The following is a 27,527-nucleotide window of genomic DNA, read 5'->3' on the forward strand; positions in this document are numbered from 1 at the left end:
GTGATGATGATGATGATGATGATGATGATGATGATGAAGAAGTTTATTTAAGTGTCACATATTCCGGGTATATGACACACTAAATTATTTGAATAACACTTAGTTATAATATATCATATAGACTATACAGTAGATTACCCCGATGATAATTCTAGCCAATGGCATACCATTCTGTAATCACAGCTGATTGTCTTAATCTCCCAAAATGAACACAGTTGTACATAACGTACTGCACACGACCCAGTCATACAAACTGTATCATACACCTGTCAACATAATATACCGCTCCGTACACATAGACCACTATACATGATGTAAGCATACGGAGCTCAGTCAATAGTATACAATATATGCATAGCATGCAACATAAACACAGTTGAACACAGCATAGCATACAGCACCCAGTCAGTTGTAGATAACATTCCATAACGCACCCGCGAGGATACACGTTACTTGGAAACCAAACTAAACTGCAGGGAAAAAGCGTTATCAACACGGGTATCAAAACGTTACTTGGATGAGAACAGTCGCCGAAACACTGCAAACTTAAGGTGCAAAACACAACTATGATACCGTAACAAATACATCACCATCGAATAACCATTTCTTGTTTGCTTCATTTTAACCAGCATCAAACATTTGTGTACACTATCTTTCAGTGGCAGTTTAGTGTAACAAAACAAGTTCTAAAATTTCAAACAACCACAGTTTGAAATAAAGGATTAATTAAGATCGGTACGGGGATGCGGTCAGAACATTAAACGGAGATATAGCCAACGTAGAATGTCGACAGTATTAACTTTAGCCATTGAAAATAAGACGATTTTTTTTAAGATTTAAAAATGCAATTTATATAAGTAATATGAGGTAAAAGATGCATATTTCCACATCAAACATATTCAACGACTTTCACGGCAAATTAGTGCCTTTGACAATTTACGCTATACAAGCATCATATGGGAAAATTATGCAACCTGGAACAGAGAGCAAAACCCCATCTTCTTGAAGAACCCAAGGGTCAGGCACTTGAGAGACCATGGTCCGATCAGAGAGCATATACTGTGTATGGTTTTCGGACCAGATGAAGCCAGTGTACACAGATACGCTAACACAGGCCGTGCAATTTGTGTCTAAACAAAGATAATCCTTTATTAATTACTTTCATTGACAGCCTTGTCAGTTTCTTACCATCACATAAACACAGTACACACAGCAATGAGATTCACCACGATGTTATGTAATGTTCTCCGGCGGTGATAACGACCTCCAGTCCGTGTTGTTGCGTGACATGGGAACGCTGTGAAAGATTACGTAACGCCGAAGTTAGCAACGCGTCCGTGGTCAGCGTTGACCTACTATCTGACCAGCCCCTTTGTTCTCATCTGACCGATGGTCAAGGAGTTTGTGGCGCAATCAAGCCGTTACCGCGTCAGTTAGTCTGACCATGCCCGCATCTCTTTGTTGCGTTAGCAGTGACTGAGAGTACGACGCGCTTTAGTAGAACAGTAAAATGGCGGGATACGGTAAGTTTTCGTTTTTATTTTGATTCCAAATTATTTTTTGAAGCCTTTATAATTTCAGGTTTGCGAAATGGCAAATTTTCAGGCTGGATTTCTTGTTTGAATGGACTGACCTCGGGTTTAATGTGTTCCTGGTCAGCCATGGACATGGCCCTCGCATCAACCATGACAGAAGTTCAAAAGTTGAAGGAGCTTGTCGAAGAGAAGATGGTCATGGCTTGCCTGAACCTTGTGGATTTAACAATCAACCATCGTGGATTTTACTGTGCTTGTGAATTTGTACTTTTGCAATGTTTGGACACTTCATTGCCCGAAATGATGCAATTTTGTTGGCGGACAACAGAGAGATCACTGTCGAAAAACAATGAGGTTTGATCCAACTTGGTAAATATTTCTCTTAACTCCAGATTTTATAGGCAACATCTAGATGTTCCCAAACAATAATATTTGACAAGCGAAGTCTGAACTGAACAACTTAAAATTATATCATATAAAAATAAGGAAGTCTTTCAAGATAATTTCATCTGAGTGTTAGAATTTGAGTTGTAAATTGAATCCACAACATGCCCATGTGGTCGGCAGTTGCTGGTACAGCGAAGGCTAACTGACCGCTTGACCGCTGTGGTCGCTTAACGGACAGGCCAGTCTGCGTCTGGGAGAACGAGGCTAGGCTAGTCCGGCGGTCGACCCACGAAGGAGCCCCTGACCAACCATCTTGCAATACAGAGTGCTCCGTCTCTAGTAGACCATCAAGGCTTGGCACCTCTCCGTTGTGAAACACACCAGTACCACACCATTATGGAGTTTGGTAAATATTGTTTCTTTTCTCGTCTGTTCGTGATATTTTAACGATTCAACACGAATTGGAGGAGGTTAACACGAGCTTTTTATTTTGACTTTAATTTTATGACTGACGTGCGCCCGTCTGACGACAAGGGGTACGCCGTCACTGAGACAGGATCAATTTTACGTTCTCAGCCATTTTGAAGATGTACGGGATAGAGTCACAAGAGTTGTTTGTCACCCATTTAGCACCAATGTGTTACATGCTGTTGGAGGATCACCACGACCTCCTTAGTACCCACAATCCACCCAGCGTCCAGGTTGCCCCGTGGTCTTGAAAGTGCCGCGGGCAACCGTATGCATTATGTAACGGTATCGTTTGACAAATAGCACCACACAACTCTTATTTCTTTATCTTGTTTATTGCAAAGGTATTCCCACGAGTATTTCAATGTCATTTGATATGCTGATCGTTTGTTTGAGTTGTATTTTCAGTTTCTGCGATGCATTAAATATCTTGTTTTAATCAAGTACTGAATATATATATTTAAGTTTTTAATGCATCTTAGTATGCACAATGCATAGTGTCATTCTGAAAATAATTTTAATAGCTTTTAAATTAATATTGCAAAATTAGATCGGAAAAAGGGTACATTTCGCCTTTGCGGTGCATTCAAACGCCTTGTTGATTTAGTGTATATCAATAATTAAGTTTGTTTTGTAGCTGACGTGACCTCTTACATGTTGGCATATAGAAACACTCAGCCTTGCTAGGTCTAACATATGTATTGACCTGATTCCTTGACCTACATGCCTAGATTAACCTGTGCAGAACGAACGACGCAGTTTTTTTCTCCCAGCCCATATACCTGTCATGTTTTCATCATCACCGTCACATATGACGGAATGCATTTTCAGAAGCAAAGATCCCAAGGCGCACTCGCAAATCAAGTGAAATATTGTGTGTGATCATTGTCTGCGTAGACCAAAACTTGAAAAGAAATGCACTGCTTTTTAGGCAGCGTATTTTTATTTATTCCGTGTGTACCGTACATAAAAGTATGTGTCTATATGATCACGTAGGTGTCAACCCTATGACACATGCTCACATTTTCTGAAGTTAATGAGTAGAAGTTATAATTGGAAAGAAATATTTTGCAAAATGCGTATCCATAATTTTCAGGATAATTAAACGAAGTTGAGAATGTAACACCACGATACGTATCATCACCTATTCAGTTAAACGGGCCCACGCAAAAAGGTCATGCAAAAAACACCTATAGAAGCGGAAAGAGTATTAAATCAAACTTAAATTAATTTAATCAGATTTTTTTAGTTAAAGTAATGTACTTGTAAGGTAAGGTTTGAAAGGACACTTTGGTGGTATGTTTGTGACGATAATAAATATGTTAATACACAGATTAATATGTCATAGACATTCGAAAATAATTGTGCGGTCTATAAATGTTTTCTGAATCTTACAATATTTCGAATTATTTGAAATAGGGTGTAGAAATTATATAATAAAATCTAAGCCGTCATGAACTATTGACGGACGTTATTGTAATTTCTACTACAAAAAGCTTCTACAAATATCTTTGTTTTTTTTTACATAGCAGCAACAAAACCATTTCCATAATCATAAGATAAATCTGCTGACAGCAGAGTCCATTGTACGATTCCGTACATAAAAGTACGTGTCTATATGATTGCGACTTTATCATGAGCATGTGTTTATGAATCACTATCAAACAGTGATGATAACGGGTGTTTGCGAGAAAGTGAGCGTATCTCGCACTGAATCCTTTCCCCCAAAGGATGAATAGTTTACACAAAAGATGCATTTATACTTTACCCATGTGATGTTTCTGATAAGTCAAGTTTTAAACTTTAAGAACCAACTAATAATTTATTTTTATATCAGTGATATTTGTAATGCACTGACAACAATATATATAACGATTGACGCTTTGATGTGTAATAAAAACGTCTGATAACCGTTGTAATACGAAGATACATGTGCAGACAAACGTAAAAGTGTAATTATCGCACACTCTTCTTTTAGAGACACCTGGAGGGTTTAGTTCGTAAATATCAACTAATCAATATGGTTACATTTTGATTATTGTCATTTTCATGAACTGATTCATGATATATAATCTAAATCATCGTGCTATCTTGCGAGTTAGATTACTTGGTGATTATCACCGTCTGCACAAATGTCATCACAGACATCATCTGAAGGTAAGCAACTGAAGCAAATGCAAGTTGAGAACATAATATGAGAGGTTAGAAAAACCTTCAGATATGTTTTCGATACAGAATGAAGGTTTTTATGAAACGTCGAAACATTTAGCGTTATTATATGATATTTTACACGATGTATCCTAAAGTCATAATATAAAAAAAATATTCTACAAAGCCCTGCATTGTGTAAAGCTTTATAACCTGTACACACACACACACACACACACACACACACACACACACACACACACACACACACACACACACACACACACACACACACACACACACACACACACACACACACACACACACACACACACACACACACATCTGTACACACAAACACACACGTGTGTGTGCGTGCGTGTGTGTGTATGTGTGGAGTTATTTACATTGCAAGGCGACGTTAATGAAGTCTTCCATAAAGTATTAGGGAACTCTTCATGTGGCGCTCGTTGTCAAAGTTCATCACCAGGACGTTGTCTTCGTGGTGTCCAACAACGGGTGTCCTCACTCTGAGGCAATGCTTTTGAAGGTTCACCACTCTCTCCGTGGTGTTCGACAACAAACTCTGTATAGACACTCTCACCGTGGCACTGGTGTACGAGGTTCATCGCCAGTACACTCTCTCCGTGGCACTGGTGTTCGAGGTTCATCACCAGTACACTCTCACCGTGGCACTGGTGTTCGAGGTTCATCACCAGTACACTCTCATCGTGGCACTGGTGTTCGAGGTTCATCACCAGTACACTCTCACCGTGGCACTGGTGTTCGAGGTTCATCACCAGTACACTCTCACCGTGGCACCGGTGTTCGAGGTTCATCACCAGTACACTCTCTCCATGGCACTGGTGTTCGAGGTTCATCACCAGTACACTCTCTCCGTGGCACTGGTGTTCGAGGTTCATCACCAGTACACTCTCACCGTGACACTGGTGTACGAGGTTCATCACCAGTACACTCTCACCGTGGTGTTCGGGGTTCATCACCAGTACACTCTCTCCGTGGCACTGGTGTTCGAGGTTCTTCAACAGGTTGCTCTTTCTTGGTGTCTAACTCTCATCACGTTGAAACTTTCTCCGTGGCACTGGTATTCCCCCTCTCTCTGTGGTACTGTTGTTCAACGACACGTCTCTCTCGCCGTGGTACTGGTGTTCAACAACATGACCCCCTTTCTGTGGTATTGGTGTTCAACAACACGGCCCCATCTCTGTGGTACTGTTGTTCAACAACATGACCACTCTGTGGCACCACTGGTGTTCAACAACACGACCTCTCTGTGGTACTGGTTGTTCAACAACCCGACCTCTCTCTGGTACTGGTGTTCAACAACACGACCTCTCTGTGGCACTGGTGTTCAACAACATGACCTCTCTGTGGTACTGGTGTTCAACAACATGACCTCTCTGTGGTACTGATGTTCAACAACATGACCTCTCTGTGGCACTGGTGTTCAACAACATGACCTCTCTGTGGTACCGGTGTTCAACAAAATGACTCTCTGTGGTATTGGTGTTCAACAACATGACCTCTCAGTGGTGCTGGTGTTCAACAAGATGACCCCTTCTCTGTGGTACTGGTGTTCAACAACACGACCCCCTCTCTGTGGAACTGTTGTTCAACAACACGACCTCTCAGTGGTGCTGGTGTTCAACAAGATGACCCCTTCTCTGTGGTACTGGTGTTCAACAACACGACCCCCTCTCTGTGGAACTGTTGTTCAACAACACGACCTCTCAGTGGTGCTGGTGTTCAACAACACGACCCTCTCTCTGTGGTACTGTTGTTCAACAACAGTAAATTATGTCTGTGACATTGATGTTTAGCGTTCAACAACAGGCACTTATGGTCACTCTCTCAGCAAAACTGATATTCAAGAGTCAACAACGTGATCCATCTCTCTCTCTATCTCTCTCTCTCTCTCTCTCTCCCTCTCTATCTCTATCTCTCTCTCTCTCTCTCTCACACACTGGTATTCAACGTTCATCACCAATATGTTCATGGTGGCCATGCATGTACTGGACACCTCAGTGAATAGATAATGATTTATGACATTAAAAGCTACACAGTATATTTGTTTTCCATACTATTACTTGACTAATACCAACTAGGAAAACACAAATATGTTAACAATTTCATAAAAAAACCCAGGAACAATAGACGAGTGTTAGTGGAATTGGTTAGTTGGATATGTAACTAATGACTATTGAAGATAGGTGCTCAGCCTTTTAAAACAATTGTACCGACCTGTCAATATTGATCTTAACACGATCAAGAAAGTAATGACCAATGTTAGTGTCATATTTTTAATCTTCCGCACAGGTGTACAGAGCTTTTCACGGTGTAATGCTGTGTGTAAAACGTTTGATAAACTCATAAAACTAATAAAATTCGGTCGCCAAGTCAGCTTTTCACGAACTGGTATGACATGTCATTGTGGCACGCGTTCGTGCATGAACATACTGTACATGTCACAGGTGAGACATGTTGCCATGACAATCCATGCTAAAACTGCATATGATGTAGGAGCCCAGCGATCAGGGTTCTGTTCAAGTAACAAGAGGATTTACACTATGCATTAGGAGCGTGCAGATGACGGATTACTAATTCAAAACACTCTCCACATATATTGTATGTGTGAGTTGAATCCACACACACTTTTCAACCCAAACAAAAGGTAGTCATTGTCTGAGGTTATATTTGCCAGACCAGTCATGCAGAATCGTATATATATGTATTACGTATTTAATGATTGTTAATAGATATGTATTATGTCGTAGTTGGATGACCGCCACACTAAAAGGGGAGCATTTTGTTAAAACCTTTTATCATCACTGATTCCTAATAGTGATTCGTGAGTCTTGAATCTGTTGCTTTCATTTTGACTGACAGAGAAATGCATGTGAGCGACTCATTTACTTTGATCATTTTACTTAGCTAGAGCTGACCTGTTATAACTAGGTTGAGATTGGATCCAGATTTATTGACAGAAGCGTATTAGATAACGATTTGTATACACATAGTGAGGTCACTACTTTAAGAGTTTAAGTGAAGAAATAAAACTTATATTATACCTTCAGGAAGAAGTATGATGTAGATTGTTATAGTAAAGAACGTGCTGTAAGTACAACACACCCAAAACAAGGTATCGAATGTAGAAAAAATATGGAAGATAGTGACGCAACCTTTATTGACGTCTAACATAAATCTTTAATATAAATTGAATGAAATAATGAATATTAAATTATTTGAATGATATAATAAATATAAAATTTATTTGAATAAAACACTATATGAAAGCAAACAAATAAAATAAGTAACAAGACTTCCTCTTCCTATTATTCAGAAAACTGAAACACATCTTTGTTTGCATTTGCCGGGATTTGATTCCATTAAATTTGCTGTAGCGTTTCGACAGGAAACAATTCTATATAAAATATAGCAAGAACATCGCATCACCCCCAAAACTTCCCTAGCCAAGTCCCCACACTATAACATGGAGGTTGTACTGTATTACAATAGTGCTTCTAGCTCATTTGGCAGCTCAAACTAGGTCAGCAGAACGACGTCACGTGACAGCTCCCTGACTTTGCAGCAGACCATCCCGATTGGCTCTCCCCTTTCCGCACTGCGCAATCTGTACTGTGATTGGCTGCGGGTGCAATGGTTGCATTGACTGGCACAGTGCCCAGCGGTAGGGGCGAGCTCGCGGCGTGACGTCATAGCTAAACACGAACGTCCACCAATCAGATAGAACCGCTATACCAGGGCTTGCATAATCACAACTCCTGCTCGACGTAGAAACCTTGGTCTGATGTGGCAGGCCCATAGCATCAAGCTTCTAATACTAAATCACGACGCCATACACATATCAGCAACACCTTGCGTATTATTGAAAGTGATTCATCGTTCACTTTGGGAAGCTCAAATAAACTTTAACCGGCAATTACCCTTTCAAGATACTTTTTTGCCTCAGCCCCCACGCAATAAACTAAGAAACCGTATTAGACAACATCTGTTCCTGTTTAATTCTGTTCTAAAACCACTTTGTAGTTCTATGCTCATTGTTACAGCCACAACTGCGTCAATATGTATCATATTTATATTTTATGTAATAATTTAGCATCATAAAGATAATGCTACTCAAAATGCTATTGCGACTATATATCCTTATTTGTTACCTCTGTCTCTAAATACAGTACTTCTACGACTACTACTACCACCACCATCACCACCACTACTACTACCTCTACCTCTACTACCACTACTACTACGACTAAATACTACTGCTACTTCTGCTGCTGCTGCTACTACTACTACTACTACTACTACTACTACTACTACTACTACTACTACAGCTACTACTACTACTACGACTAAATACTACTGCTACTTTTGCTACAACTGCTACTATTACATCTACAACAGCGACTATTATCTACTACACTACTACTACTACTACTACTACTACTACTACTATAGCTGCTGTTACTACTACTACTACTACTACGACTAAATACTATTGCTACTTCTGCTGCTACTACTACTATTACATCTACAACAGCGACTATTATCTACTACTACTACTACTACTACTACTACTACTACTACTACTACTACTACTACTACTACTATTACTACTACTACTACTACTACTACTTTCTACCTGCAATATAATGGTTGCAACTGATCGTTTTGGCAAATACCATTTCTGAAGTGTTAGTTTGAGTGTGACACTACTACTGTTGCTGCTACAAGGTCTAATGTTAATGATGCTCGCAAACAAAATAGTACGCTGTTCTACATCAAGAGAACAACCTGGATTTCTGCCAACATTTCAAGATCTGAGCCTTGTCCAAATCACGTGACCTTAACCTGTTATTATGACCTACTCTCGACTCTACAACTGCGTACATTACTCGACTGTTGTTCCCTATCTTGATTCTCCAGTCTGGAAATTAGCCAAGAGCATTTGTCATACATCCACTACCCTTCGTTTCCTCTATCCCTCCCCCTTCCCAGTGATAGTAAACACAGGCCTTGTCTTCACAATACGATGAGTGAACGATGATATACTGACCATCGCTCAGTCGCCCCTGGCCTAATCCCTCCCCATTTACCCTCCCCTGGTCCGACACTGGAGTTGGTGCAGACCAAAGGTGATCCATGGGTCAATTATTGTTTGTTGTTGTGCATACAAAGGTCTGGGTGGACAGATGATGATTTTCACACACACCATGGTAAAACACCATGAGGGAGTAGACTTTCTCAGATATTTTCCATGGATTCTTTGGAAAAAGCAATAAAACATACACTAGCAATTTTCGAATATTCGGAGTCTTTATGACACTGGGTAATTGCATGTTTCAGAGCACACATCTGCATGACGATCCCTGTCTCGTGTTACAACAATATATCGGACAATGGGTTGAGTATGGCGATATCATATTTATATCCCATACTGTCACTGATACATGCAATCTGCTCTTAAAATTCATAGAGATCACTTCAATTTGGAAGGGTTGGCTACGAGTGTAGTTGTCAAAAGATCGACCAAATATCCAATGATCACATATGCAATTTATAATGTATCATATTCCATGTTGAAAATACATTGTATCTGAAAAAGTACCCCCCCCCCCCAAATAAACAAACCAAAAACCAAAATTATTATTGTTAATATGTCGCTAGAAGTGTAACGTATTTTTTTGCAGATATATATCATATTCATGTAGTCACGAAACATACTGAGCATGGTCGAGTGAATAATATTATGTGTTTTGAAAACGGATTTTTGTTTTGCAGAAAATATAACCACACATATAAAGAGGTTACACGTTCTTCAGGAAGATGTTTCTGTTCTGTTTCATTTGAGTCTGACAAATTTACATTCAGGTTTGGTAGCAGGGCATCTATTACGTTAATACCAGTGATATGAGTTGCATATAAATTGCTAATTCATAAACTTCTAATAACAACTTTCACATTCAAAACAGCACAGGGGGAATTGTTTGGTGAAAAATGCCGAACACACCAAACAGCGCCCTTATCATTACTGATTGTATCAATCTCCATCAATAAAATATTTCTTTATCAGATGATAATTATCGGAGCATTTATTTGGCACGGAAAACCACGAGGACGTGTGATGACATTATTTGAACCACACATCGTTAATAGCAACTTCCAATAACAACCACTCGTAATGATGCAGGAGTATAAAATATATATGAAATTGATATCTGTGAGTAGAGTACCAATTTATGTGATTATTTAGACAAACTGTTGTTATCAAGGAACACATCACTAAACATCAAGTAATCCGTTTTTGTAAATCATGTAACACATCACTTTACATTGGTATACTGTAAATCAAGTAACACATCACTTAACATCAAGCAATACGTATACTGTAAATCAAGTAACACATCACTTAACATCAAGTAATTCTTATACACTAAACCAAGTAACACATCACTTAACATCAAGCGATTCTTATACATTAAACCAAGTAACACATCACTTAACATCAAGTAATACGTATACTGTAAATGAAGTAACACATCACTTAACATCAAGCAATTCTTATAAACTAAACAGAGTAACGCATCACTTAACATCAAGCAATACATATACTTTAAATCAAGTAACACATCACTTAACATCAAGCAATACGTATACTGTAAATCAAGTAACAAATCACTTAACATCAAGCAATACGTATACTGTAAATCAAGTAACACATCACTTAACATCAAGTAATACGTATACTGTAAATCAAGTAACACATCACTTAACATCAAGCAATACATATACTGTAAATCAAGTAACACATCACTTAACATCAAGCAATTCTTATACACTAAACAGAGTAACGCATCACTTAACATCAAGTAATACGTATACCGTAAATCAAGCAACACATCACTTGACATCAAATAATACGTATACTGTAAATCAAGTAACACATCACTTAACATCAAGTAATACGTATACTGTAAATCAAGTAACACATCACTTAACATCAAGTAATACGTATACTGTAAATCAAGTAACACATCACTTAACATCAAGCAATACATATACTGTAAATCAAGTAACACATTACTTAACATCAAATAATACGTATACTGTAAATCAAGTAACACATCACTTAACATCAAGTAATACGTATACTGTAAATCAAGTAACACAACACTTAACATCAAGCAATTCTTATACACTAAACCAAGTAACGCATCACTTGACATCAAGCAATACAAATACTTTAAATCAAGTAACACATCACTCAACATCAAGCAATACGTATACTGTAAATCAAGCAACCCATCACTTAACATCAAGCAATACGTATACTTTAAATCAAGTAACACATCACTTAACATCACGCAATACGTATACTGTAAATCAAGTGACACAACACTTAACATTAAGCAATACGTATACTGTAAATCAAGCTACCCATCACTTAACATCAAGCAATACGTCTTCTTTAAATCAAGTAACACATCTCTTAACATCAAGCAATACGTATACTATAAATCAAGTGACACAACACTTAACATCAACTAATTCTTATACACTGAACCAAGTAACACATCACTTAACATCAAGTAATTTTTATACACTAAACCAAGTAACACATCACTTAACATAAATTAATCCGTATCCTCTAAATCAAGTAACACGTCGCTTACCATCAAGCAATTCTTATAATGTAAATCAAATAACACATCACTTAGCATGAAGTCATCCGTATATTGTTAAACACGTAACACATCATTTAGCATCCAGTAATCCTGATATTGCAAACCAAGGAACTCACCAACTGGCATCCCGACACTTTTAACCAAGTAACACATTGCCATGCATCAAATAACCAAGATAACGGAAAATAAGTAATACAAATGTTGACATCAAGTAATCCGTATATTGTAAATCAATTAACACATTGTTATAATATGAGGTAGTTCCGGGCATGTTAACACAGTATTCAGAATCCAGTAAAAGTGAATCTGTAAAGTCAGTTTACACCAAGCAATCTTGAAGCATTAGAGTATGAGCAGCATTAGTCTTCAATGTGTAAATCAAATAAAGGACGTACTCCCACATTGAGTACATGCCCTTAGAGCTAATATCAGGCAATATGACATTAATGTCAACAATTATTAATGTAACTGTGTTACACACATTCCAGATTGGTTATATAATCCAAAATAGAATTTAGAGAACAAGCAGCACCAGATATCCATGAATTTGGAACACGTGCCTTTAGTTTCTAGACCACTCTGCCCTGTATATTCTGATGTAATCTGAAGTTGGCAACGCGGCGTGATTTGATGGGCAAGACACTGGTTTCCGTGTGTGCGGATAGTTATGGCAAGGTTGACAGAAAAGAAAAGCATCATGCAGTCGAATTGAGTTAATCATGGAATTGTAGTCGGATTGTTTGTGCTGCTCTTATCCATAGGCATTTACTGTTGAACAGGAATTAAATATTTTCTATTGCATGTAACGAGTCATTATTACATCGATTAGAAGTTAGGATTAATTACGTTGGTTATGTGGATCACATTTGCCAACATATCTTTATGTCAATTTCCACCAAAATTCGTCCAATATTCTTCTCTAAATCTTGAGACATGCGGGGAAGAGCAGATGCCCTACTTATTGTGTGAATATGCGTGGGAGTCCAACTAAAACAATTTGACATGCACATTGTTACATGCTCCGGCAGCCACCCACTCATCTTTTTCCAGACGAATTATTCATGCCGTTCTAATTCAAACTTCAAACATTTTATTCTTGTAATGCAGTGGCATCAAATTGAAACTGATAAATTAACCGACATTTGGCTCTGAACAAAGACTCTCCTCCTACGCAAATTCTGAAATATTGAACAGCCAGCGGATCCTAATTAAACGGATTTCATCTCAAGAAAATGCGCACTGAATGCCCATCCTGACCGCTTCAAGGTCAGCAGATGACACGAGTCTGACCCAGCTGAGCATCGATGCAATATTTGTTCTACATTGTCTCCAGTGAGATCTTGTTTGAGTGGTTTTGTTCCCTCAGGTCCAGGACTACCCATGACAAACTTAACCAAGGTTTAAATCTCGCAATTGGGTGTTCACTCTTACCAGGTGGCTACTAGTAACTTACTGAGGTGGAGTCAGGTTGTTTAATGTAAAATGATAAATTCAGTTGTGTTGAGAACTCACTAAAGGTTATGTGATGGTGTCATGTTATATCATTGCATGTTATCATATCATACCAAGTGTTAATTCTTTACGGTGGGCTGCTACTAATTTACTTATCAAATATTTTACGTTTTGTGAAGTACCACCTAATTTTCATATCTTGCAGTGGTGTGTGGGGTGTGTGTGGGGTGTGTGTGTCTGTGTGGTATGCTCACCATTTCGCGATATGATCGTCACTGTTATATAGTGATATCATAAATATAAATTGTCAGTGCAAGAGAATAACCCGCCTAGATCTTCAGTCGAATCACTGACTGACTGAGTATGGTTTTACGCCGCTTTTAGCAATATTCCAGCAATATCACGGCGGGGGACACCAGAAATTGGCTTCACACATTGTACCCATGTCGGGAATCGAACCCGGGTCTTCGGCGTGAAGTGCGAACGCTTTAACCACTAGGCTACCCGACCGCCCCTCTTCAGTCGAATCAGATTCAAGTTGGCGTAAAGGGAAATAGCTGTGGAAATCATTTGAATGGACCACTGAAAATCAGTGTCGACACCAGTTGTTCGCGAAAAGGGTTAGCATGTCCTGCCCTACCTGTAGGTGACGTGCTTATGATATAGTCGGAATCGTACAATGAACTTTACTTTTAGCAGATTCCGATGATTATGGAAAATGGCTGTGTCACCGTTCTTGCTAAACAAGGTTCAAGGAAGTACATATAACGTTCAATGTGAATTTACAAATGGCCCCAATCACACATGCATACGTTCTTATCAAAGGGTTTGTGTAATAACAGTTGGATATTTGTAAAAACGTTTGTCGACGTTCCTGTAGTCGTTAACACCTTATTGAAATGCAATCTAATGACTTTATGACACAAAGAGACAGCGTTAACGATTATGTTAAAACGGCTAATGACTCAAGGTGTGTTTCAGCATGCTGAGTCATGGTTTACGAAGATATTTCATAATCGCAGTCTTTATTAATCTCGTTGGTTGATAGCAATGGACGCTCCGAACAAGAACAATTTAACGGTAACTGTCATTGTGTATTGGTATCAAAAACAGCGTCATCACAACCTCTCTTACTTCAAACTCAAAGGGGCCACTAATGTTTGTTCGTTATAACCGTAGTTCGTTATAAACAGATATACAGCATATATACAAGAAATGTCCGGGATTAAAAAGTAAGTTTGTTATATCGGTCAGTTCGTTATAAGCGTGTTCGTTATAACCGTAGTTTACTGTAATCTAATAACAAAATGTCAACATATGATTATGTTTATATCATTACTGATGTTAGTATTGGCTCCATACTCCAAACAACTGGTTCATTTACCCGTATTGGAATACCTTCTTGTAATTACCTATGCCAAAAGATTACTACACGTGATCCTTTTTTCATATCGTATGTCTTGTACTTCTCCCACTCTACACGTAGATCCTTGTCTTGATCCGGAATATCGCCATGTCATTAGAGTTTTATGAATTATTTATAATCCTTTATTATTGTAGATTCGGTCTTATCATATCAAATCATTCATGGTTAGATTGTATCAAGGATATCGCTGAGGGGCTGCATCTTTAATCAAGATTCCGTATGGTGCGTGTTATAGTGGGCGACGTTGAGATGAATCATGGTAGAATCATTTTTAATATGGGTATGGGCATTTTTAATATCTCTAGGATATATGGAAGTTACGTTAATATCAGTATCATTGATATTAATATACCTATTGATGAGTACAGATCAGCCTGAGAACAGCCGGTATATTTTTAATTAAATATTTCATTTTACACAAATGATAGTGATACCATTTTAGAATGAATTGATTGATTATAAGTTAATTACCATATTAAGTGTTTGTAAAGTAAGGTAATATTCATATATGGACTGGAACAGGAAGACGACCCTTACTGTCATACCATCCATCGCCTACATGAGACCCATGAAGATCCGGGTAAGAATTGATCTTCAGCAATCCATGATTGGCGTAAGATGCGATTAAGGGGATCAGCTAGTCAGACTCAGTGATGTATATAAGCGTATCCCAGTTGCGTAGATCGATGCTCATGACATCAATCACTGGGTTGTCTGGTCCAAACTCGATTATTTACAGACCGCCGTCATATATCAGGAATATTGCTGAGTGCTGCGTTAAACATCAAAGAATCAAACAAACCCACATGAACTTTTCATGGGGATGTGCTACAAAATAGTTTGAAATTTCATTCACTGCCCCTCTCACGTTGATCGAACTGAGAACTGTCCAAAGACAAGTTGCATTTCCTTTTGGAACCGATTTATTAACTTGTCGTGGCGTCGAACAGTTGTAAAATGACGCGTTGCCCCTTAGTGTACGGCGTGCCCCATGGTGCGTGCATGTGCTGTATGTACAAAACGCCATTACAGACGGTGATATGGTCAGTCATGGACTCGTTTCGATTAAATTAGATGGTGCGTAACGAAGTCTGTGTCATTACCTTGGATATACTCCTCATGGGATGTTCCAAATGAAAGTGACATTAAGCAAATAACTGTACGGGACTGATTAAAATATCGGTCTTTGTTTTTGAATTGCCTTGAGATCTTGCTTTGAATTTCTTTCATAGTAGATTGATGGTTATGTATTCTGTTCATTGATAGGCATGATGAAGAGTTTATGTCGGTGCATTTACGTCGCTGTAAATATGCTAACATTAACAATATTAACACAAACAGTAACTGTGGTAACATAAACACAAACAGTAGATATGCTAACATTAACACAAACAGTAACTATGCTTACATAAATGCAAACAGTAACTATGGCAACATAAACACAAACAGTAGATATGCTAACATTAACACAAACAGTAACTATGTTAACATAACCACAAACATTAACTGTGCCAATAGTAACACAAACAGTAACGATGGTGACACAAACAGTAACGATGGTAACATTAACACAAACAGTAACTATGCTAACATAAACACAAACAGTAACTAGGGTAACATAAACAGAAACAGCAACTATGGTAACATTAACTCAAACAGTAACTATGGTAACATAAACACAAACAGCAACTATGGTAACATTAACACAAACAGTAACTATGGTAACATAAACACAAACAGTAACTATGCTAACATTAACACAAACAGTAACTATGCTAACATTAACACAAACAGTAACTATGCTAACATAAACACAAACAGTAACTATGGTAACATAAACACAAACAGCAACTATGGTAACATTAACACAAACAGTAACTATGGTAACATAAACACAAACAACAACTATGCTAACATTAACACAAACAGTAACTATGGTAACATAAACACAAACAAGTAACTATGCTAACATAAACACAAACAAGTAACTATGGTAACACAAACACAAACAGTAAATATGCTAACATTAACACAAACAGTAACTATGGTAACATTGACTATGCTATATGCATAACGACATTAACCTCGTTAAATATATGACACTATTTACTATGCTCGATATATAATTGCACCAAGTGTGCTAAATATATGACTATTTTACAATACTAAAAATAAGTACATTACATGAGCTACAATATCTATATCTACAACATTTATGTAACATAACAGCAAACTTCATACATTTAAAACGTCAATGCAAGAGATTAAGCAGTCTCGGTTATCAAAGCACATTCAAAAGACTACTACTACTACTACTACTACTACTACTACTACTACTACTACTACTTCTACTACTACTACTACTACTACTACTACTACTACTCTTGCTACTACTACTACTTACTACTACTACTACTTACTACTACTACTACTACTACTACTACTACTACGACTACTTGCTACTACTACTACTTACTACTACTACTACTACTTCTACTACTACTACTTGCTACTACTACTACTACTACTACTTCTACTACTACTACTTCTACTTCTACTACTACTACTACTACTACTACTACTTACTGCTATTTACTACTATTACTACAGCTACTACTTGCTACTACTACTACTTACTACTACTACTTACTGCTACTACTAGTAGTAGTACATGCTACATATGTTACTATTATTGGCATACAATCATATCTTCCAATGCCCCTTGTGTAACTATGTTTCTACTTCCATATTACGAACATTCGCTTGATTTCATTCTGTGTATTGTTCCCTGAGACTGGCTCGTGTAAAATACATAAAACAACAAATAAAAACCCAACATGGTAACAGATCCACCCTGACCCCTTTTCCTGCCTGTCTTATGAAAACAAATATTCATTCATCACCGCTCATCTCCCAAAATTAAATAAGAAGGTTAATTAATATGACAGTTCATAAAACTTTGTTTCATAATCGGCTAACGAAGCAAGAAGTCATGCTGATACAGTAACCCCAGTCATGTTTCATATTAGACGAACTCCACGGACTGACATACGAACAGTAACATAACTGAACCGATGTAACTATATCGCTAGCATTAGCGGTAACAAACTATATTTTAGTCCACATGACTGACTCCGTCGTATTATTGACAGCCCTAGCACATGTTCGTCTAACAAAACTCCCCGGCCCGCATACCCTACACCGCTCACACACCTGACGTGCCTCCAAAGACATGCAGGTAGGCGCGCGCAAGAACCCCTCCGTCCCTCCTCAGGTGAACTGCACGCTGGCCAATTAGCTCACGTCTTCGCGGGGAGCAGCTATGAGCGTAATTTATTTGTCGGTTTGGAAGAAACGTAATCAATTAGTAAAATGAAATGGGATTTTTTTAGTCAAATGGGGAAGGAACTATGATTCATAAAAACTGCGCAGTTGAGGAAGCTGGGTTTTAAAACTGAGTCATGAGAGATTGGGATGGGCAGTTCGGTGAGTAACGAGCATCTCTTAGCTTACAGTAATCGTCATCCCCTATACTCGTACACACATGTTTGCCTCCCTTGTTTGAATAGATGTGAAAACGGAAGGACGTTTAAATCAGCCTATTTTGGTCACCTTAGTATCATCACAATATACCAAAGCGTTTGTTTCCAGATAACTTTGTTCTCGTCAATGTTGTATGGTTGCATCACGTATCGGATGAGAATACAAAGAGAAGGCTAGGGCGCGCACCACTCGCGACCCATTTAGATTTCAGATAAGATACACCGAAACCACAATGGTGCTAAAGGAGCATGGACGGCCTCTTCCGTCTTCTACATCGTTACCCTCCAAAATCATATGTTCATATGAATGTGTGTTTTATTGACTATACCTTTGGCCGTTCAATATTCGCAGAATCTTTTAAAGTTTTTTTGCAGGTAGTTAAACGCATCTACTAACATGGCAACGTGCAATGGCGCACCGTTTATGACGTTGATATTATATCTGTATCGTTCAGATATTTCATCTGTGCGTCATATGCCATGACTTGATGTTTGAATGTTTCACCTGCATAGCATTATGGAGAATATATGCGAGTTATAAGGAATTAATTTGTTTTGAATGTCTATAACCTTATGAACAGTAATGACATATGTTATGGAGCTATATAAAGCGAATGCTCTTTCGCGGGTTGCGTATCTCATAATTTGACGTGAGTTGTACTTTGGACGGATTTTTATGCCCGACGGAATCTATTTTGGTAGATTGTCGAGACTTATTAATCTCTGGCGTTGATGTTTTGAATTATGTTTTTGAGGATTATATAAGATGAGAGGTGGGGTGGGGGTCATTACATGTAGACTTGAATCCATGTTATTGTTCGGTACATTACAAAACACAAATCTGGTGATTCCTATGATCATATTTGATCTAAACAAGTAAATTCAACTGCAATATAAATGCAATGGCGTGAAAGCACACCCCCTTCTTGTTGGGATCGTTCATTGTTTCAATTGCAATAGCTTGGCGTTTTTAGGTTTGGGCGTACTTACAGTACGAGGCACGTTACAAATTTATTTATGTATTCAGTGCCAATTAAAAGGCAGTAACTTGACTATTCAACATCATATCAAACCAATACATTTCCGGAATAGAAATTTATGTATTACGCATGATTAAGATTAATGTATCATGTGAAATTTATGAAATAGATTTAAAGCTATAATGTAACAATGTATAGTTAATATGATACGCCTATGTGGTTATAGTCACATCTGTCTCAATTTCAATTAATTATTTTACAAATATGTCCCATTTCTACACGACAAAACAATGTGACAACCTTGTGGTGAAAGCGCTTGTCCTTCGCGCTAAATCCCGTGTTCGTCGTATGGGTACAATACTTGCAGCCAGGTTTTGTTTCCTTCTGCCCAAATATTAAATAATATTGCTGAAAGAGTCGTAAAATCGTACTCACTCACACATAACATGACGCACTACTTTTCCTCATATATACTTGATACCCCCGTGGGGATTCCGATTTAGAAAAGGTCCCCAGCAATATGTGCTCACAGAGGCGACCAAATGGATCGGATGGTCAGACTAGGTGACTTGGCTTTTGTTAAGGTACCCCGAAAGCTGGAATGTAGTCGAACGCGGAGTTTAACAACATCCCACCCCCCACCCCCCATCCTCCACCTTCACACACCTTATGTATCAAACTACGGTAACAATAACTACTCTAACGTCAGCACAAACAATAGCTACGTTCGGTGACTTGGGTGACGCCATGTCATTTTACCCTGGCGGTGTTGACTCACGATATCGAACACTGGATTGCCTGGTTCAGATTCGACAATTTACAGGCATATAGCTGGAATAAAGGTGAGTGCGTCGTTAAACAACAAACATTATATTGATGCTCAATTTTTCTTACAGCGGTGTTAACCTACTCACTCATTCATAGGATGGAGAATGACAGTTGGTAGAATGCTATGTGCCTTGCAACGAACCAAATTAACGATAAACAAAATATATGGTGCCGGTGTCTTATATCATCCATAAGTGAGTGATGCTTTACGTCACATCGGCAATATTTCAGCCATATCGTGATCATCCATAAGCAGTCCTGCCTTCCAATAATAAAATATCATGATTAACATAACGAAAGGTGTTTATGGAAAATATAATTAGCAGTATTCAGTGGTCAAAGATGTTTCACAGGTATATCAGTATGTCACAAAGTTTAAAGTGAGTTGTCGACAGGTGGTCGTAGATTGTTCGGGAAATGACCCGGTTTTGTGTCACAAGTTAACCAAAGATGTCATAAAATCTTCATGGGGTTGTGACAAAATGGCACAGGACCGGAAGAAAATGTCCCCAGAATTATACTGGTTTGTCGGAAGATGGTCCAAGAATACCAGATGATTGTGTAGCAACCTCCGAGTGATCATACAATTGTCGTAAAGTAGTTAATAATGACAACAAAGGTATTAGTAAAGCTTTCCAAAAGATATTTAGTAGACATGTAGGGGAATTGTTCCAAATTTGACGCATCAATGACCAAACTGCTGTCGAATGAAATTCATTATTTTGACTTAAACCATATGTTCCCGTGTTTGTTCCGATGGACAATTGACTTGCCTTTGCATGTGTTTGTGACAAGTGCCATCGGCGGGGAAGAATACGCTCACCTTTTCGCGAACACCTGGAATCATCGCTGTCGAGTGATTCATAAACAGATGCAATCTGGTCGGAATCGCTTTTAGCAGTGATTTCTTATGATAATGGAAGTGGTTTTCTTCGCTTGCATTCACATGAGGATAACATGGGCGTCATTATGGGATCCCACAACGCTGTCTTCATAACGGGATCGTCACAATGCTATTTCGGAGGTGTCATCAGAATACTTTTCATTAATAGCAACATATGCTATCACAAAGTGATACTTTTGTTGTCCTTATACTGTCACATGCCATCTAACAGCTGATACAACGCAACCACAAAGTTGTCTTCTCATGACAACAGTCGTGTGGCAATATGATGATCGAACTGCAAAATTGTTGAAGACCTTTTACTTGGTCAGTTGAAAATATAGTCAGTGAGGTGGTGAGGTGAAATGGGGTTTAACGTCGCGTCCAAGATTATTGCACTTATATAGCGATGTGCATGTACGTGTGTGTGGTTGTGTGGCTGCTTGTACTAGTCCGGACTGATATAATCAGTGAATAACCATATTATAACAGTAGCACTTGCAGAATACTAAGATACAGTTTTTAGGTACATATAACACAAACAGCTGCCTCATTGTCATCATTGATATTTGTCCCAAGTGTCCATTGAGTCTGATTGCCATTTAAAACGTGATCGCAGGGTGACAATGTTTTGTCATGATCTTAACCCTTTGTGACACTGTCATTAGGTGACAACCCAATGCTAACAAAATGGTGACAGTATATTGTCATGTGGTGTTCATGTTCTGGATGATACTGTCATTTCATTGTCATCTGGTACCTATACATCTCTCTCCAAAATTAACGGTGACAGTACATTATCATGTGGTGTTCATGTTCTGGATGATACTGTCATTTCATTGTCATTGGGTACCTATACATCTCTCTCCAAAATTAATGGTGACAGTATATTGTCATGTGGTGTTCATGTGTTGGATGATACTGTCATTTCATTGTCATTGGGTACCTATACATCTCTCTCCAAAATTAATGGTGGCAGTATATTGCCATGTGCTGTTCACGTTCTGGATGATACTGTCATTTCATTGTCATTGGGTACCTATACATCCCTCTCCAAAATTAATGGTGACAGTATATTGTCATGTGGTGTTCATGTTCTGGATGATACTGTCATTTCATTGTCATTGGGTACCTATACATCCCTCTCCAAAATTAATGGTGACAGTATATTATCATGTGGTGTTCATGTTCTGGATGATACTGTCATTTCATTGTCATTGGGTACCTATACATCTCTCTCCAAAATTAATGGTGACAGTATATTGTCATGTGGTGTTCATGTTCTGGATGATACTGTCATTTCATTGTCATTGGGTACCTATACATATCTCTCCAAAATTAATGGTGGCAGTATATTGCCATGTGCTGTTCACGTTCTGGATGATACTGTCATTTCATTGTCATTGGGTACCAATACATCTCTCTCCAAAAATAATGGTGACAGTATATTGTCATGTGCTGTTCATGTTCTGGATGATACTGTCATTTCATTGTCATTGGGTACCTATACATATCTCTCCAAAATTAATGGTGACAGTATATTGTCATGTGGTGTTCATGTTCAATGTGGTGTCATGTGGTGTCAATATCATGTCATATTGTGAGCATATTCGTTATGATACTGTCATAACATAGTCATTGGGTAACCGCCGAACTCTCACTGACTGGTGACAATATATTACAGAATTGTCATTAGGTGACAAGTCAGCTCTCATCAAATGGTGGCAATATATTGCCATATGGTGATAATATCTTATATGATACTGTCATAGAATTGTCATCAGGTGACAATTCAGCTCTCACCAAAAGATGACACTGCATTGTCATGCGGTGATTTACTTTATGAAACTGTCATAGAATTATCCTTGGGTAACCACACAGCTCTCACTAATTAGTGACAGTTTATTGTCATGTGGCGGTAATATCCTTTATGAAACCGTCATAGAATTGTCATGATGTGATGATATACTTTATGATACTGTCATAGAATTGTCATTGGGTAACCACACAGCTCTCACTAATTGGTGACAGTATATTGTCATGTGGTGGTAATATCCTTTATGAAACCGTCATAGAATTGTCATGAGGTGAAAACACAACTCTCACCAAAAGGGAACTATACACCTATAGTATCTTTTATGATACTGTTATGGAATTGTGATTTAGTGACAACACAGGTCTCACTAAAAGGTGACAATGTATTGTGACATTGTAATGACCACTTGGTGATCAGGCAGCACTCATTGAACTGTGATATTCGTCTGTCAATGATGACATACTTGTTATGATCATGTCATATAAATGGCATGATATGATCTCACAGTTCTCACTGAATGTGACAATGACATATGATCATCACATTCTCCTTGTAATATTTCAAAGGGTTGTCACAATTTGATCTCACAGTTCTTACTGTATGGTGACAGTCACATCTTGTTATCACATACTCATTCTAATATTTCAAAGGGTTGTCACAATGTGATCTCACAGTTCTTACTGTATGGTGACATTGACATATTGTGATCACATACTCATTCTAATATTTCAAGGGGTTGTCACTATGCGATCTCACAGTTCTTACTGTATGGTGACATTCACATCTTGTGATCACATACTCATTCTAAGCTTTCAAAGGTTTGTCACAATTTGATCACACAGTTCTCACTTTATGATGACATTGACATAATGTGATAATATTCCTATTATTATATTTTAAAGGGTTGTCACAATGTTCACATAGTTCTCACCGAATGATCAACGAGCTATCAATAGGTAATCGTATGTTGTCATATGGTGATACCCACGTTCTCATACGATCGCCATACGGTTATCAAGTTGGAATAACATATCATTTAGTGACCAAATAGTTTTGAATCGGTGGTACTACATACAGGCTTCACGGGCTTTGTTACAATATAAATTTATGATTAAACTGAAACAAAGTTTTCTTTCAGTTGCCACAGGATTGATCTGAATATACAGGTCAAATATTCATTAGTTATCAAGTAATCCTTGAGTGAAGTGAAGCTTATTATCAATACAAACAGTATCTATAGTTTAATAAAATAAAAAAGAGATAAAATTATAATAAGGTGGTCCCATGAGTTGCCTTTCACCCATAGCTCTGTCTCAGAATATATTTTTTAGTCATGTCAGGATTGTCACATATTATTCCATCAACGTTTATATTGCTTTAGCACTGTTATGTACGAGACAATTTATTAGCGAGCGTCTGTTTAATCGATAAGAGCCCAAAATATAAGATCGATGAACAAACAACTTACCTGTCGTTGGCGATTGTACCATACTATTGTTTTCATTCCAACACTAAAACTCGGAACACACTATTCATAATTATACTATTTGTGTCCTGTATTCACCTTGTGTGTGTGCTGCAGTTGTGTGGCAATGATGTCTTCTTGACATGCCTTGCTTTCTCTGATTACCTTAAGATACACCACGTCTAGCTGCCTTGGAATCTATACATTATTGATTGTGTCTGTAGTAGGTACATGTCTATCTGACCTCATTTCCTTGGCCCTGTAGGGGCCACCCTGTCCCCAAACACCTTTGCCGCCCCATATAATCACTGGTGCGCTACCGCGATTATCTCGAACATTAACGTCCGTATAACACAGGGAATTATACACTTTTATGAGTTGTACAGACCACGGAATTAGAAAGTGGTGCTATTTATAGCGTGTGCACATGTAGTCTTGCAGAGCGTTGTAAGGGGAGTGGATATATGTGTGGCATGGATTCATAGTGTCCATTTCTGACCAGCCATAAGATATTTGATTGACGGGTCACGTGATTGCTGATGGTCAGGTGGGTGGAGTCAAGGAGTGGACAATGCTTGATGGGCTGGCTGTGACGGGGACCTCCCCGGGCAGGAATCTGTACACGGTACACAATATTGATACAGGGTTGTGTTTGGGCTCCGATCAATATGCAGCAAACACGCGTGACATGAACCAGACCCTTCTTCAATAGTTTACTTATACAAATGATGGTTGTTTTTAAATATAGCGGTGATGGCTCACGGGCGGTATGTGAATATCCACCCTGTGAATCAACCTTGAACTGCCCGTTCAGTTCTGTATATGATAGCAATGGCATCACGTTAACCACTGCACTTTAAAGAATCGCAGAGGCTGCTGAATTATGTCACTGACAACTCTTTTCTCTACTGAGCACGCCATTGTGTTTTATATACGTAACCTGTGGACTTGCTATTTATACTAGCATACAGGATGCCGGACCCACCTAGTCCCTCCCACAACGTCCAGCCCAGCTTCTCGCCCCCTCCCCCTGATCGTACGCGGGCTATAAATACTCTACACACATTCGTTTCTGGGGCACATCTCACGGAAAGGTTGTTGGGGTGTGTTTTAGGAGTGAAAGACTTGAAAATTTAGCCTCTATTTCCTTGAAATATTCACAACACGTGGTCAACCCGGTGAAATGGATTCCAAACTGTGACAGGGAAAGCTGCATTCTGATTGGTGGTTAGCTGGCGGATAAATTGTGAACTATTTGTAATTAGTACAATGAGCGAATAATTGGGGGTCACGTGTTGAAAGGCTAACTGAGTAACCGATGGCCCTCCGACGAAATGAGGATTATTCTAAGAGATAGGATTCGCTTAGGAGAGTAGCAGGCGGACGGTCGGTCGACCGGTCAGGCTAGCTACGAGTTGGAATCAGACTGACAGCTGAGAGGGACTACCATGGCCTCAGGTACGGTAACAGTATTTTACATATCTCATTCAGCTTTCACGTGACCCTCGTGGTCAAGATTTAGCCCCTGCTAAGCCACTGGGAACGTGTCATGCCTCTGCTACCCTTTCTCTGTACCCTCACTTACCACCCACACAAAATGGGGTCAGCCCTACCCCTCGCGCTTTCAGAATGGGCGCATTTTTTTGCTAACACGTTCTTTGTTGAGTGTGTGATCCCTATTCTACAATGGTCAATGGACCTTGCTTCAATCACAGATATGCATTAGTGTCCGTGGTCACTCGTGGCCTTGGACACGGGAGTGGATAAAGAAGAGAGAAGTTGACACACTTTCGGTTGAAGCTGATAGTCTCGCGGCATGACAAGTCGGCCTGCGAGCCCTCGCCTGTGCGCTCGCCCTCCCATAACCCGCTCTATTTACAAGTGTTTTGTAGAAAATTTGAAGAATGCGATTACGACACAAAAAAGCAAATAGTAGCACTGTAGTGACATGTCTTTTTTCTGTCGATGCTTGCAGTATTTGCAGGATCGGTACACTGATACTGCATAGTCTTAATTATGTTTGTTATTTTGTCACTCGCGTGTACCATTGACAAGACTTTTCTGTTCGCATCTGATAACGTTAGTCTGACCTCTTTTCTTCTCGAGGCCGGATACGGGCATTAGGGGTAAGGGATGGAGAAAGAGCACCAACTGATCCTCAAGGCTGGGTTAAGACCCAGAAATGGGGTAGGAAGACGACAGACAGCCCCCCTACACTACCCTATCGCCGGCTCTGCTCTCTCGGCGATCAGCTGATTGAGCTTGCTTCGCTCTACCTACCGGAGTGAAACCACCCATGTGATCGGGAAATGGGGTCACGGGGGACCACCAGTACTACAACAATCACAGTATTGGGGTCAACATTGATCTATTGATTGAAACGGATTATCGGTGATTGATTGATTTTTGTTTGCTATAAATAAAACTGTTAGATTATTTCACCAATCAGAATGTTTTTGCCCTCGACTCGCAATGCATGCGATTTTCATAATAAGGCTGGGCTGTGAGAGGGTTTGCGAGGCGGTCACATGAACATTGTTAGTTGTGCCAGGTGATCGTAGGTGAAATGATGAGTTAAGGTTAGCATTGATAGGTCCGCGTCCCCGCTCCCTCCCTCCTACCTCCGTCTGTCATCGACTTACGCGGATCTCATGGCGCTTCGTTCGAAAAAGCTAGCATTCCATATCCTATGGCCTCGGTCAAGCAGCGAGTGACGGTGATCCTGCGCTCAGTCGGAGTCGAGGAGGTGGACAGTGGTCATCACAACGTGGACACAGCCAGCTTCTATGTGGCAGCAACCGACTCAAGGGAGAGATCTGAGAATCGGGGGGAAATCAGCTGATGGCGTCGTGCTCACCTCACCAAGGTAGTCA

The 27,527-nt window shown here is 39.1% G+C and overlaps 1 protein-coding gene across 4 annotated transcripts in view; it reads left to right on the top strand.

Annotated features, from left to right (window-relative positions):
* The first annotated feature begins 1,478 nt into the window (after window positions 1–1,478).
* Window positions 1,479–27,527, top strand: part of LOC124116416 (protein lin-28 homolog) — a 53,803-nt gene continuing 27,754 nt past the window's right edge. Inside the window, exon 1 of one of the 4 annotated variants that reach the window (XM_046477742.2) lies at window positions 1,479–1,523. In XM_046477742.2, the coding sequence (XP_046333698.1) occupies window positions 1,511–1,523 (13 nt within the window). In that variant the 5' untranslated portion in view covers window positions 1,479–1,510. Of the gene's footprint in view, window positions 1,524–2,207; window positions 2,329–25,743; window positions 26,113–27,071; window positions 27,521–27,527 lie in introns of those variants that run through there. The other 3 variants (XM_046477745.2, XM_046477744.2, XM_046477741.2) reach the window with 3 other exon arrangements.

Source organism: Haliotis rufescens, unplaced genomic scaffold, assembly GCF_023055435.1.
Source record: "Haliotis rufescens isolate VD_foot unplaced genomic scaffold, xgHalRufe1.0.p SCAF_5, whole genome shotgun sequence".
NCBI classification, from domain to species: domain Eukaryota; kingdom Metazoa; phylum Mollusca; class Gastropoda; order Lepetellida; family Haliotidae; genus Haliotis; species Haliotis rufescens.